The sequence below is a fragment of the Terrapene carolina genome, unplaced genomic scaffold, assembly GCF_002925995.2.
Source record: "Terrapene carolina triunguis isolate 2854851 unplaced genomic scaffold, T_m_triunguis-2.0 Scaffold68, whole genome shotgun sequence".
In the NCBI taxonomy this organism is placed as follows: Eukaryota; Metazoa; Chordata; order Testudines; family Emydidae; genus Terrapene; species Terrapene triunguis.
The window spans coordinates 53238177-53252448 of record NW_020664419.1 but is presented as its reverse complement, the minus strand read 5'-3'; the positions used below and the strand labels follow the sequence as shown (position 1 = coordinate 53252448).

Below are 14272 nucleotides of genomic sequence, written 5' to 3'. Positions count from 1 at the left end.
TGTGGCAACATTAACTAACATGCGCACGTTTAATATTAGATAAATATAAATAATAACTTAAATATTCACAGCCAGCCCAGTGGCATCGGAAAGGATAATAAAAAGGAATCCTTACCTCCTAGAGGGGGGCCTAGGAGAACAGGGCAGCACTCCACAATTGTGACAAGTCCCACAGCACTGGAAAACCTGGCTGCACCAACGAGATCCATCAACGACTCAAAAAGGATACTGCTAACCATTCCAAAAGCAAATCCAAAAAGTACAGCATATACCACCAGGCCTGTATAGTCCTCTGCCAGTGGGCACATGATATGACAGATGCCATTGTACAAGACAGCAAAACTAAAGAAGTACTGGATTTTTGGCCGGATGTATTTGGAGTTTGCTACAAGTCCCATTGAAGGCCTAGCAAACATGTCTACAAAAGCTAGAATAGAGAGCAAAAAAGCAGCAGAATATTCATCAATTCCCTTGTGTTTGGCATAAGGAGCCAAGAATACTATTGGGGCAAAGAAGCCAACAAACATAATAACATTTCCTGACAAATAAACCAGAAACCCTCTGTGTTTAAAGAGGGACAGATCTAAGTATTTATTCACAGTTTGCCAGAATGACTTCTTCTTGTTATTCATGTGTAAGGCTGAATCTCCTGCTCCCTTCTCAACATCTTTTTTCACAGGAGGGACTGGTTTTGGTCCAACAGGTCTCATAAGTGACCCGGCCACAATGCAGTTCAAAAGAAGTCCTCCCAGAATGAGAAAGCTTCCTTTCCATCCAAATGCATTAAAGAGGAATTGATTGAGAGGTGCCAGTGTGCTTAGAAACACTGGACTTCCAGCCATGGCCAGTCCATTAGCAATGGGCCGCTTCTTATAGAAATACTTGCCAATCATAGTCAAGGAAGGCTGCAAGTTGAAGGCTAAGCCAAGACCTAAACAACAAAAGAGCACAGAGTTATTGCATGTAATACATTGAAAACCCTTCACGATAAGCAGACAAAATCATTCAAAAAAGCTAAAATGCCATTCAGAAATTCCCACTGAAGATTAAACATTATCAGCACTGGAAAATGAAATGTGGTTTCACTGATTTCCACACATTTTAATGTCACCACTATGTCACACTCGAGTTCTGTCATTTCCTTGTATTGCGTTGCAATAAAAATAAATACTCATAGTAATGTTTGAGCAATTATATAGACAATGGAGTGACAAAGGAACAATGGTATCAAGACCTTGAATACACCATTTTGTATTTCACTAAGCTGCAACACAATTCTCTCCTGGTTCATTTCACAAAAGTTATTAAATGTCACCTCATCTACAAAAGAGAGCACAATATATTTAAAAGGAGAAATCCACTGGCTTTTATCCCTCTATCCCTTTTAAAGGTTGAACATGTATCCAAAGTAAGATGTAAAATGATTAATAAATAAAGATTTTGCAGGAAATCCAGCCCCACATCCACAGCTGTGGAGGTTCTGGTAGTGGAATCACTGGTTAAGTGGGAATTGCACTGGGGTGGGAAAGGGGCTGTGTGGGGATGCACAACCCCAGATCCCTGCACAGCAGGGCACAGAGGTGAGGCAGAGTTGGGCCAGATGTGCAGTCAGAGGATCCACCTGTGGTCCTTCTCCTTGGGTGGGGATACAATAGAGCTGCAGAGTTTTAGTAGCAATGCACCCGCTATGTAGTCTCAGAGGAAGGATTCCTTCCCTCTTCTCCCATGGGCAAACGTAGTGCCTAGCTCACTCCTTGGGCTAGGTTGTGGGTCCCTGCATTTGGCTCTTAAAAAGTAGAGACGTGAGGTCTTAAATAAAACAAAACAAACAAGAAACCCACCACACTCAGTAAGAAAGGGTTCTTTCAAAATGATTAACTTCTACTCAAGTCAATTACAGATAAACATAAGCTTTGATGTAGTGACAGAATAAGATCTCATTTGTATATTCCATGCTTCTGTATGACCTCTAATCTCACCTTCTTTCTTTATTCAAAAGAGATGCTTTAAAAAAATTAGAATCCCTTTAGTAGTATGGTAATTTAATCTAGTGGCCTTATTATCACTTTAATTCCCACCCTTTGATCAGTTCTAGAGCTTTGGGGATTTAGCATTTGTTTTCAGACAGGAATATTTTTTATTCTGGGGACAGGTGGACCCTGCCCAGCATACTATTTTGCTGGATATGGATATATATATTTTGTGAGCCTACAGAAGCTTAGTATTCGAGTTTGCATATCTGCTAGACCTGTACTCATCTCTGCTATTTTATTCAAAGTATGATATGATTGAAGGCTAAAAAAAAAATCAAAGCAAAACCCAATACAAATGACTCTAATAAGTGCTGTCATGAGTCAATCAATTCCAGTATTGTAATTATAGTGCAGTACAGTATGGCAAATACATAGGGCATTTATTGAATAAAATAATCAGAGGTTCATGAAATATCCCAAGCAGTAATTTAATATCCTAAAAATCAATTTAAATGAGTACAGTTTAGGATAGCTGAAATTAACTGGACTCGTTACCATTTTTGAACTAGTTACTTACCTCCAACAATTCCTACACATATGTAAAGCTCCAGGACACTATTGCAGAAAGAGGAAGTAATCATTCCAAATGAACACAATACACCTCCTGCCATCATCACTGGCCGGCAACCATATTTGTTCACCAAGACACTGCTTATGGGACCTAATGGCAGGAAAAGGATAAATTATCCATCATGCAGTGATAAATATATTTGCGGTTGAGTGTTTTCAGTGACTAAAAGTACCTCCCTGTGAGTCTGACAACACAAGAACTTACATACTAGAAGTCCAAAGGACTACTCACCCTTCCTGGGAGTATCCTGTGGTCATGGAAGTGGATCAAAGGATGTAAGACATGAGTGCAGCAAGCTTGTTAATTACAGTTCTCAGAGAACCAACAACGGGCCCAGTCAATATACGTTTTGGGTATGCAAGAAATGGAGGATTAGGCCCACTGTCTGCAGTCTAGTTCAGAATTTCAAACGGAAGGAAGTTGTTTAATCAAAACTATAGTTAACAGAGCAGAAGAGATCTCTAAATGAGTCAGATTACAACATCTTTTGATAGAATGAAAGCTCTTTCTGAACTCCCTATAACGGCTGCTGTTGACTAGGACAACATACTTATGTCAATGGGACTACTCACTTGCTTAAGGTGTTGAAGTGGAGCATAAATAACTGACAGCTGAGATCTATTTTCCTTGTCCAGATCTGAATGAGATAATGGACAATATCATTCTGTTCTGTAGTCTGAGCCTTCTGAAGTATGCTTGGTATAATGGTCCTAGAAACTGAAAATATGGCTACAAACCTGGTTTTTAGTTTCAAATGAAATTAATTCCAGTGTAATTTTGTCCATCCCAAGCAAAGAACCAGCATGTAATCTGTCATGATGTGCACTGTATGTTCTTTAAAGGCCCACAACAGGAATAGATGGTGTGTGGCATATCAAGATTAAGAAGCTGTCAGAGCTGCTTGAGGAAGCTTGCACTACACCTGATTGTACTATATGTGGCCCTAACCAACATTAACAGCTTTACTTTTGTAAGCACTATATTCACTCCATTTAAAAAACATTGTGTGTGTGTGGGGGGCAGGGGTTAGATTTAGAACTGGTGATAAAAGAGACCAGATATAAAGTGAAATGTCAAGCATTACATTTGGTTTTATTGCAAATCATTCTGGTTCCTACTGTGTATTGGGTCCAGTACAAATTTCCCTTAATAAACACCTAAAGAAATATACATCAGCATTTTCATTGGCAACACAAATCAAGTTCAACAAAATTGGAGATATGCATTGTTTGCAATATGTCCTAGTTTGGGTCCAAATGTTTGATCTATCTTAAAACTGATACTATTAGTGATGGGTTAGGCCCATACCATGCCATCAACATTTTAAGCATAAGTCTCAATTGAATCTGATGGAAGCAGGTTGACCAGATAGCAAGTGAGAAAAATCAGGACAGAGGTGGGGGTAATAGGCACCTACATAAGACAAAGCCCCCAATACCGGGACTGTGCCTATAAAATCAGGACATCTGGTCGCCCCAGATCAGTGGTTTTCAAACTTTTTTCCTGGGGACCCAATTGAAGAAAATTGTTGATGCCCGCGACCCAACGGAGCTGGAGCAGAGGGGTTTGGGGTGTGAGAGGGGCTCATGGTTGGGGCAGAGGGTTGGGGTGCATGGGAGAGGACTGCAGGGTGGGGCCAGGAATGAGGGGCTCAGGGTGAGGAAGGGAGCGCTGGGCTAGGGTAGGGGGTTGGGGTACAGGAGGGGGTCAGGGCTCTGGGCTAGGGGTTCAGGTTCTGGAGTGGGGCTGGGGATGAGGGCTTTGGGATGCAGGAAGGGGTTCCGGGTTGGGGGAGGGCTCAGGGCTGGGGCAGAGGGTTGGGGTGTGGGAGGGGGTCAGGGCTCTGGGCTGGGGGTTCAGATTCTGGGGTGGGGCCGGGGATGAGGGGTTTGGGGTGCAGGAAGGGGTTCCAGGTTTGGGGGGCTCAGGGGATTGGGGCGCAGGGTTGGGGCACGGACTTACCTCCTGGTCAGTGGCGCAGCCAGGGTGCAGAGGCAGGCTTCCCGCCTGTCCTGGAACTGCGGACCGCGCTGCATCCCGGAAGCGGTCAGCAATGAGTCCCACTCCTAGGCGGAGGTGCGCAAGTGGCTTAGTGTGACTCTCGCCTGCAGGCAGTACCCTGCCAGCTCCTAGAAGATGGACCCACTGCTGGCGGCTTCTGGGGCACAGCGCAGTGTCGGAAAAGGTAGGCACTAGCCTGCTGTAGCTGGGCAGCACCGCCAACAGGACTTTTAACATCCCGGTTGGCAGAGCTGACCAGAGCAAGGCAATCCAGTGCCTGATATGCTGCGACCCAGTACTGGGTCACGACCCACAGATTGAAAAACACTGCCCTAGATGGAAGTTCAGTTTAAAAATCAATGGCATGATACAGTCCTTAGTTTGGTTAAACACACTGAAGTCTGGATACTTTCCAAAAGGTTTCTAGCACAGTTTTCAAATGATTTGGATGATAGGCCTTCTCATGAGATATTCAATACTTTTCATTTCTGGTCAGGTCAGAAATACTTTGGGAACAGTTTCCTATGTGATAGATTGGCATGTCTTCTTTCAGCACTAACCATAAAAAGAATTACTGAGAAGCATGGACATGAGTTTGAGAACTCAAACTCAACGCTTTGACCAGATACGTCTTGCATTGTGACCTGAAGCTTACTGAATTTATGCTCTCATGAACCATGATCTAACCATGAAGGTTCCTATAGAGAACATCCTTTTGCCAGTCCTGGGATGTACAACTCCAGGAAAGAAACATTGTGGCACTCTGTATCTCAAAGCAGCACCCTGAAACCCCCATATTCACTGCTGTTATGTAATTATGATATGTTTTGTACAAAGTATGCCTCGTGAGGTATCATCTTAAAAGTCTTGATCTGTTGAACATTAATATCATGTTGGATTGCATGTGCTATCATTGAATGTGAAGTTTTATGACGTTTTGCTATGTGTGTGTTACTGAAATATGTTGTGAGGTTGGGAACGCCTACAACCAGCCTTTCAGGTACTACAATGGAGTAGCCAGACATGCTGATGGCCTATTAAAGGGAAATTCACTTGCCCAAAGGCCATCCCAGAAGACTTTTCAGAAAGAGCATTTAGACAATGGAGGCTGCTTGACCAATGGGGGCGGACCTCCACGTCACAAGCATAGATCGTTCCAGCAAGCTGGAAGAAACTATAAAGAGGGGAAGTGACATCATGACTTTACTTTTATTTATTAGATAACCAACTTTGACTTCTATGCTTACTACTTATAATCACTAAAAATCTACCTTTCTGTAGTTAATAAATCTGTTTTCCATTTTACCTAAAACAGTGTGTTTTGGTTGAAGCGGTTGGGCAATATCAGCTCAGATTACAAAGGTGAGTGTGTGTCCTCTCCATATTGACTGGGTAATAAACTTACACTGGTCAGGCTTCTAACAAGGACAATATGGCATATTCCAAGGTTGCTAGGCTGGGGAACTGGAGGGAATTGGCTGGAGCCTCTCTATTGTTGGTTTATGAGTGGCTGGGAGAAGCACTCATGTAACTCAGTTGGGTGTGTCCTGCCTGTGGAGGTCTGTCAGTGCAGTACCTGCCAGAGGTTTGTCACTTGTCACAGCATCACAGTGTGAGAGGGATACCCCAAGTTGGTGAGACAGAGGGCTCAGCAGTCCCACAGTTCAGGTTGCACCTCAGGAACCCCATCACAACCATCATGCTAGGAGAGAGGGGGAGAGGTGAGCACTCAGAGAGCTGGGTCCCAAGCCATTTAAAGCTCATACATTATAAACAACACCTTGAGCTGCATGTAGAGGTGTACAAGATTATGGAATATTGGAGTTATGGACTTAAAGCAATTTGGACCTCTCCTCATGAGAGGAAGAAGAAGAAGAATCAGGAATAGGGGATGGGTTCGAAGAGTCATGGAAGAATGGGTGGGGAGAGGATAAGCAAAGGATTGGGGGTACACATACTGGAGTGTTGAGTGTTGGAAGGATATGGGGACAGCACCCGAGAGACGTTTCAGTACAACATATAATTAAATTGTTGACTCAGATTTATTAATCCACTCACCAAAAAGGCACCTAGGCACCACTGCCGACTATTTAAAAGCACAACCAAACATGAAGACAAAACCTGAATAGCCTTCACCATACACCACAGAAACTAATTAAAGAAAATAATTAGGCAAATACCCCCACCCTCCCTAAAAATAACCCTTAAAACAACAGTCTTCATCCCAGAAGTCCCACAACAAAAAGTGTCCTGAAGATGAACATACTGGGGCTTTTTTTTTTCAGAATGGGAAAGTCCTGCCAGCATCTCCCTGGAAACTCTAGCTCAAGTATCTTTACTGGCATGTGCTACAGGTGAAGCTTCATGGGGAGGCTAGCCCCCTACCCTGCTTCGTCCAGTTGAGGCCATGCCTCTTCCAGCCAAGGCCACGCCCTGCTTGCTGCTCTCAGCCCTCCACTCCCCCCTCCCCCATGGCGGAGAGCTAGGTTGGAGCCACAGGAGGGGGGCTGAGAGCTCGGTCCTGGCTAGGGTTGAGCTCTCAGCCTCAGCTGGGATCATGAAGGAGCTCTCAGCCCTGGCTGGAGATCTGAGCCTGGAGCCCCTCTCCCATTCTGTCCCTTCCACCTGCACACACCCCCAAGGCCACACCCCATTCCATCCCTTCCCCAGTGGCCCTGCCCCCATTACACCTCCCACTCTGCCTCTTCCACCCCGAGGCCCCACTCCCTACTTGCTCCTCTCCCGCACCCCCTGCTATGGCCCTGAGACCAGAAAAGCTCTGTGCCCCCACCCTGGCCCCGGGGCCATGGCGGCGGGAGATTTTTCTGGGGGCTCCAAATCCGCCACTACCCTCCTCCCCCAGCCTTCATTACGTGCCGCCCATGTATACTGGCCTTAAATTATGGCAGTAATGCATGGGGAAATAAATATTTCATAAGTAGAGAGACAAGGTACTCGGAACATCACTTTCCTAGATCTGAAGAAGAGCTCTATGTGACTCAAAAGCTTGTCTCTCTCTCTCATCAACAGAAGTTAGTTCAATCAAAGATATTATCTCACCCACTCTGTCTCTCTAATATCCTGGGACCAACATGGCTACAACTACACTGCATACAACAATGGAAGATAGTGTAAGCAGGCAGGTCCCAGGCTATTTAGCACTTCTTAGGTCAAAGCCAATACTGGCTTAAACTCCAACTAGAAGGCAACCAGTGTAGATCCCAGAGTACCATTGATCTATTTGAGATCCCATGGTTTTGGGTGGGTGGTAGATGAGGATAAAAGGGAAGAATTGGAGGCACCTGTGCTCTGCAGGGTCATAGAGTCTAATGTTGTTTTAAGCACAACTTTGAAATCAATTTGCTGACTTTCAAACTTCTTCTTAACTACAACATTCTATTAAAGTTTTTCCTGTAAGTTATTGACATGTATTTACCACTTTAACTCCAGTTTAATTTTGTTTTCTGGGAATATTCCAGTATTTCAGTTTAAGATACAAACACGTGGGGAATATTAATTGTCATATAAACCATAATGTTGGGTTAAGCCACTGAATGAGGAAACTCCATATATTTCCCAGTTTCCATCAGACCTGGATTAAACATTTTCTGCTGATGTCTTTGCATATACTTTGGTTTTTAGAGTCTCATAAAATACCACATATTCATCAGTATATATGGATTTACGAATCTGCATAAATTCTAGTTGTGAGCATGTAATCAGGCCTTTCATGGGCAAGCACAAATGAGATTTTACATTTAACTGCAACTAAAATCATTTAAGTAATGTTCACATTCGAGCGTGTATCTATATCCTGCTGCACATTCTTCTTTTGAATATAAAGCAAATTTCAGCCATTCAACTTCAAGAAACAAATCAGTTGCAAAATCATGCTATCAGCTAATACATATAGATTTTTAAAAAACAAGTAAAAATAAATTCTGATTCAATATGCAGACTTCTTGACTCTTAAATGGGAAAATTATTTACTTTCTATTTCTATCCTTGCCTGGATTTTTACTTGGGCAGACTTTTCAAGGGAAGAAGGGAACAATTCTCACCTGTGTATGTATCAAACTGGATAAGAGGGTTACAGAGAGATGGTTTGGGAGAGGGTCAGGGAGCTGTACACAGGCAGCTTTTGGCAGCTGAGGACCCTTTTCCATCCCCTCCCCCTCATGTGCCTCACTGAAAGGTAGATTCAGCTCTACATGCAGGGGAGGTCTGGCTCCATAGCTCATACATTTGTGGGCTCATCTGGTGGTCTTGTTTGTATGTACGAGACCAGTGAGTCAACATGTAAGAGGACTGATGCAAGCTGGTTCTGAAGGTGCAGGTACACTCAGCTAGTATGCTGTCCTTTTCACCAGCCCTGGTGACTAGATGCTTTCTGAGGTAGCCAGTCTGCAGGCATGTGCAAAACTGAGGCAAAACACTGTTTTTAGTAAAACTGACAAGGATGCTGAGATAGGTCAAAACTCTTCTTCTTCCTGGGGATTGATTTGATCAACAGAGGAATTAACAATACCATACGATTCTGCGAAAGCCTTCTCTTTATGCTTGGTCACTACCAGACTTCTTACCTCAGGACTGCTTAGCCCAGATATCTGCTCTCCAGAGAGCCATTTATACTTCTGTGTTATCTCAGATTGGAGTGGACCAGGTTCTTCCCATAGGTTTGTAGTTTTTTTCCAGGCTCTGACTCTGACCTATTGCAACACAGTCATACTTAAGGGTGGGGAAGGGAGGAGTTTTCCCAAAGACCATGGCTGGGAAAGTCACAGTCCCAAGCAAAATGTTGTAAAAAGGAGCCATAGTCCCAGCTCCACCATAAAGCTTTAGCTTCCACCCCTCCTGCTGCATCTCGAGGGAAGACAGTTCATCCCTTGAGACGGTAAATATACAGCGTCTAAAGGGAATAATTCATAACAAACATGTGCCAGTCAGTGATGTCTGCTCCCTTGGCCTCCCAAAGATACTTAAGGATGCTCTTGGATGTTTCTAATTGTTCTTCTCCTTGCTTTTCTTTTTAAAAACTTCTCACTATTATGGGGGCCCCCAGAGGTATATAACAAATAGAGGAAAAAATGGTTTCCAACTTCCTCCTACCCCACTCTTCTCTAGACTTGCCCTTTCCAGAAATCATGGAAATGGAAGAGTGAAAATGTTGATGAAAAATGGAAATATTTTGCTCGATTATTTGAGCAAAATTTCTCCCATTCTCAATATAAAGTTATCCTTTCTAGCAGTCTAAAACTCTCAACACATTGCACATTCCTCAGATCACACAGAGGAAACATCACAAAAACATCCTGCTTGACTAAACTGAGAGGAACACTGGTCACAGTGGATGACCAGCTTGATAATAAAAGTCTAGAAGTTTTATCAAAGCAAGATGGACTATTTGGCAGATTATCAGGAGAGAGATGGCAACAGGTGAAGCTTTATCAAATGGCAAAGGACTCTGGATTTTTATCTGGAGCTTTTTTCTTAAACTGTCACCAGTGGGAACACTAAAGCTGGATGTATTCGCCAGCTCTCAAAATCAGCACTCTGAAATTCTTCATCATATCTTGCATTCTCTATCCTGTGATCATGCCCAATTCCCGTGTGGCTTATTTTATACCCTCTTTTCAGTTGCTTTTCCTCTTATGCATTTCTCATCTTCTAGGCCTGATTCTCTGTAGCCTTGCAGCTTAATTAATCATTTACACTAATGCTACCGAAAAGCATGGAAACATTTTGCATCCACTTTGCACTGATGTAAATGACTACGAAAGGCACAGGGCAATAAAGTTTCAGGCCCATTGCCTTCTCAGTATGTAAATTACACTTATCTTACATACCACAGGATGCCAGGTTGATGCAAATTGCACTACTTTAATCATTTTTTTTTCACTAACGTACACCCAAAGTGTAATCTACATCATTAGTTAAATCACTGAGGGATAGCTCAGTGGTTTGAGCATTGCCCTGATAAACCCAGGGTTGTGAGCTCAATCCTTGAGGGAGCCATTTAGGGAACTGGGGTTTTAAAAAAAAAATCTGTCTGGGGATTAGTCCTGCGTTGCGTTGAGGAGGGGGTTGGACTAGATGACCTCCTGAGGTCCCTGATAGTCTATGACTTTTACTTTAGTATTTGTTTAATGCATTTGGCTATATATAAAGTACCTTTATACATAGGAAGGGTAACCTAAACTTGTGGCATTATAAACTCTTTGACCCTCACTTGAAGGCTCTTAAATATATAAGGATGAACATCACCTCTGTACAAAGCCTATATGCCACTTAAGTCACACTTAGGTTCTATTTTGAGTGTTTACATGAGATTTTACTGCTCAATACACCTTGTGCTGGCCCCTTTGCACAGTGGTAAATTTAAACCTATTGGGCAGATCCTTAGCTGGTGTACATCATCATAGCTCCATTGCAGTCAGTTTATACCAGCTGAAGATTTGGCCAGAGGTGAACAACGGGATTCTGATGTAGAAATAGAATATATTATAGTTCCCTTTAAATAAAAAAGGCACCAGTAATCCATGTTGTTCTTTTCCTCTCACTTGCTAATTTCTCTTTTCAATCACCATTTTAATCTTTCCTTTCATGCTAAGCGATGATGCTGTACATGAGCAGCAGTTAAAAAAGACTACACATGACTGAATAATAAGGTATAAAAAGCAGATGTTTGAAGGAATGACCCTTTTACCTTCTTAAAAAATACTAACTGTGCTAATATAATCTTAAAACAACTCGAACAGTAAAATATTCTATTGTTAAAAATCATAACATGATATTTCTGCTGAACTGAATGTTTAGGACTCATTTTATATGTTTAATACACATACACTCACACACTTACCTGTTCTGATCTTTTATCATCCCTAAAAGGAATACACAGTTCATGAATGATCTAACTCTGAAGACAATGAAACAGCTTTCTACTGAAGGTTTCTAAGAGTTCAAAGGATGCAAACCAGATAACAATATTTCAATTTCATAATACCTAGATATTTCCATTTCATAATACCTAGAGGTAATGGTAGTGGCAGATCAGCTTTAAGGCCACGGAATAGAATAAAGGAAGATTTATTTGGCATAAAATCTATATCCTGCACAGCTCTCAGGTAGAATAACATTTATGAGTGCAAATATATTAGGTATACTCCATTAATTTATAAGAAGAAGAGAATCTAGGACACTAGAATCCCTGCTTTCTTCTCTGTGTTCCGTCATTTTTTGTACTAAGAACAAATATATTTCTCTTAGACAGATTTCCCACAAACAGGTAACATTCTTTCTGATAGAAGAAAAATGTTTTGTAACTTAGCTTAACTTAACTCGATGATAGCTAATCAGACTTCAAAGACAACACCACCAGCTGGTACAGGTATCAAGCTGCCACCAATGACCTTCAGTTCTACACAGAGGTCATCTTCAAGTCTTTCCTATGTATACGCTCACTGCAGAAGTGACATTTATTTTAATAAGTAAATAAATTTGTTCTTTAGCTATCTTCTCAATTCTTACTTCTTACTAGTTTGACTTCTCATTGATATACTTTTTGGTGGAACTAAAACCCTTTCGTGCTCATATTGTGTTTAGTGTACCTCCCACTTGTGCTTTGAATTTTCTTCTGTCTTGACATCTATATTGAACTACACTAGAGGTTGCTTAATACAATGATAGCATTTAAAACATATGTTAACAATGAATACTTCATACTTGATCCCTTGGAAACCATGCATTTGAAACGAGTCAATTTGAACAATGTGACACTTTTGTACATAACATAAAATTCATGAAAGAAATTGAAAATAAGCACAATAATTTTATTTTAGCTTGCAGTAATATACTGTTATAGATGGCAGCCTGCTAAGTCAGATGATATAAATACAACTACAAGATTAGCCATATGGTTGGAAAAGTCAGTGTAGCGCTTTTCTGTCTGTATTTAGACTTATTTCTGTTTTCTATCAGACTGGAAATGTCTGAGGAACTCTACAATCTTAAAAAAAACCACACCCACTAACTTTAGTTTAGTATTTTACTACCTACAAAATCTATTTGCATGTGATGAGTTGATTTGTTTGGACAAAGGACCCTAGGTTAGTTTGCTAAAACAAAACCTTACTTTTCCCTTTGTAAGCTACGTGCTCACCAACAAATGCTTTTTTATAATTTCCTGACATTGCTTGCAAAATGGCTTCTGTGGCATCAGGTGAAACGTAAAATTTTTAGTCTGATCACATTTAAAAAATTTTCAAATCCTTGGACAATGCTTTAAAATCTATTTTATTTTTTGGTAGGTCTAAATGGGACTGATGGGCTTTGTGAGGTGATACGATTTCTATTTCCAAAGACTTTTGATCACTTCTGTAGGGTCAGGGGGAGGGGGAGGACTGGGGGGCAACACAGCATAGAAGATAAACCCGAAAAAGGATACATGAGATTTAAAACTTGTCACAATTTGCAGTACATATATCTACATATTCTCTCTCCCTTCAAAAAAAAAAAAAAAAAAAAAAAAAAAAAAGATTTTAAAATACTACACAACATCCCACCTTATCACAAAGCATATAAACCAACGGAACAGCAGCTCAGTCCTTCAATATCCCATCTGCACTCCATGCATCAGTTCCTCATCTTAAGCTAAACTACCTCACTTTCATCACCCATAGCCCACATACTTCCCTCTTCACTCTGACCAACTTTTGAACTCTAACCATGTTTATTGGTTATTCGTTCATGAGTTCTGTTGATTGATATAGGGTTGGTTTGGCTTTCATGTATTACACTGTACATAGTTTTTGTTATTTATAATAATAACAGTAATGCAATTATTATTTATTATATTTTTACTGCAGTAGCTCCTAGGAGCCCCAATCACAGAGCAGAACCCCAATACACTAGGCACTTGGCAGGAGGATGTGGTTGCTAGTGGTTGTAGCAGGTAGCAGGCCAAGTGGTTGGAACAGGCATCAGTAGCCAGGAATGAGAGCCCAGGGTCTGAGTTGGAGTCAGAGGCCAGGTGCCATAGCCAATGGTGAGAGCCAAAGTCAGGAACCACAGCCAAGGGTCAGAGCCGGGTTACCTGGAGTAAGGCAAGGCAGGGGCAAAGCTGGGTCTAAGGAAGGAGCAGGGCTGGAGCAAGGCTGCATGCAGGGCAAGGTCTAGGCAGGAGGAAGGTAGGAGCAATGCAGAAGCAGGGCTTGGAACAAGACATACACAAGTAGGAATCATAACTGCAGGTGTTGTGATAAGCAGCCAGAGAACTGCTGTTGGGCTTAAAAGCAAGCCCGTTAGATTCTTCAGCCAATCAGGAGAGGTGATCCAGCAGCAGGGGCGGCTCTAGGCACCAGCAAATCAAGCACGTGCTTGGGGCAGCCCATTTGCAGGGGCGGCAGGATCCAGCATGGGAGCTGAGAACCAACAGGGGGCCCTGGGAGCTGTAGATCCTTGGTTAGCTCCCTGCCTATAGAGTCAGCCCTGGAGCAGGGAAAGAACTACATTTCCCAGCTTTCCCTTGGCCACTACCAACAGGAAAGAGGGGGAGGGAGGGAGGAAGCTGAGACCTCATGCTGCAGCCTGCTTTGAACGGAGAGCTGCACTGTGAGTAGGGATTCCATATTTTAACATTCAAAAAATAGGACACTCCATGGGGAGGGAG

General features: G+C 42.2%; 1 protein-coding gene across 1 annotated transcript in view; it reads right to left on the bottom strand.

Annotated features, from left to right (window-relative positions):
* Positions 1-14272, bottom strand: part of SLC16A7 (solute carrier family 16 member 7) — a 125156-nt gene that overhangs the window by 3952 nt on the left and 106932 nt on the right. The window contains exons 3-4 of the mRNA XM_024205104.1: positions 2551-2694; positions 116-931 (exon numbers count right to left, since the gene is read on the bottom strand). Of these exons, the coding sequence (XP_024060872.1) occupies positions 116-931; positions 2551-2694 (960 nt within the window). The remainder of the gene's footprint in view (positions 1-115; positions 932-2550; positions 2695-14272) is intronic.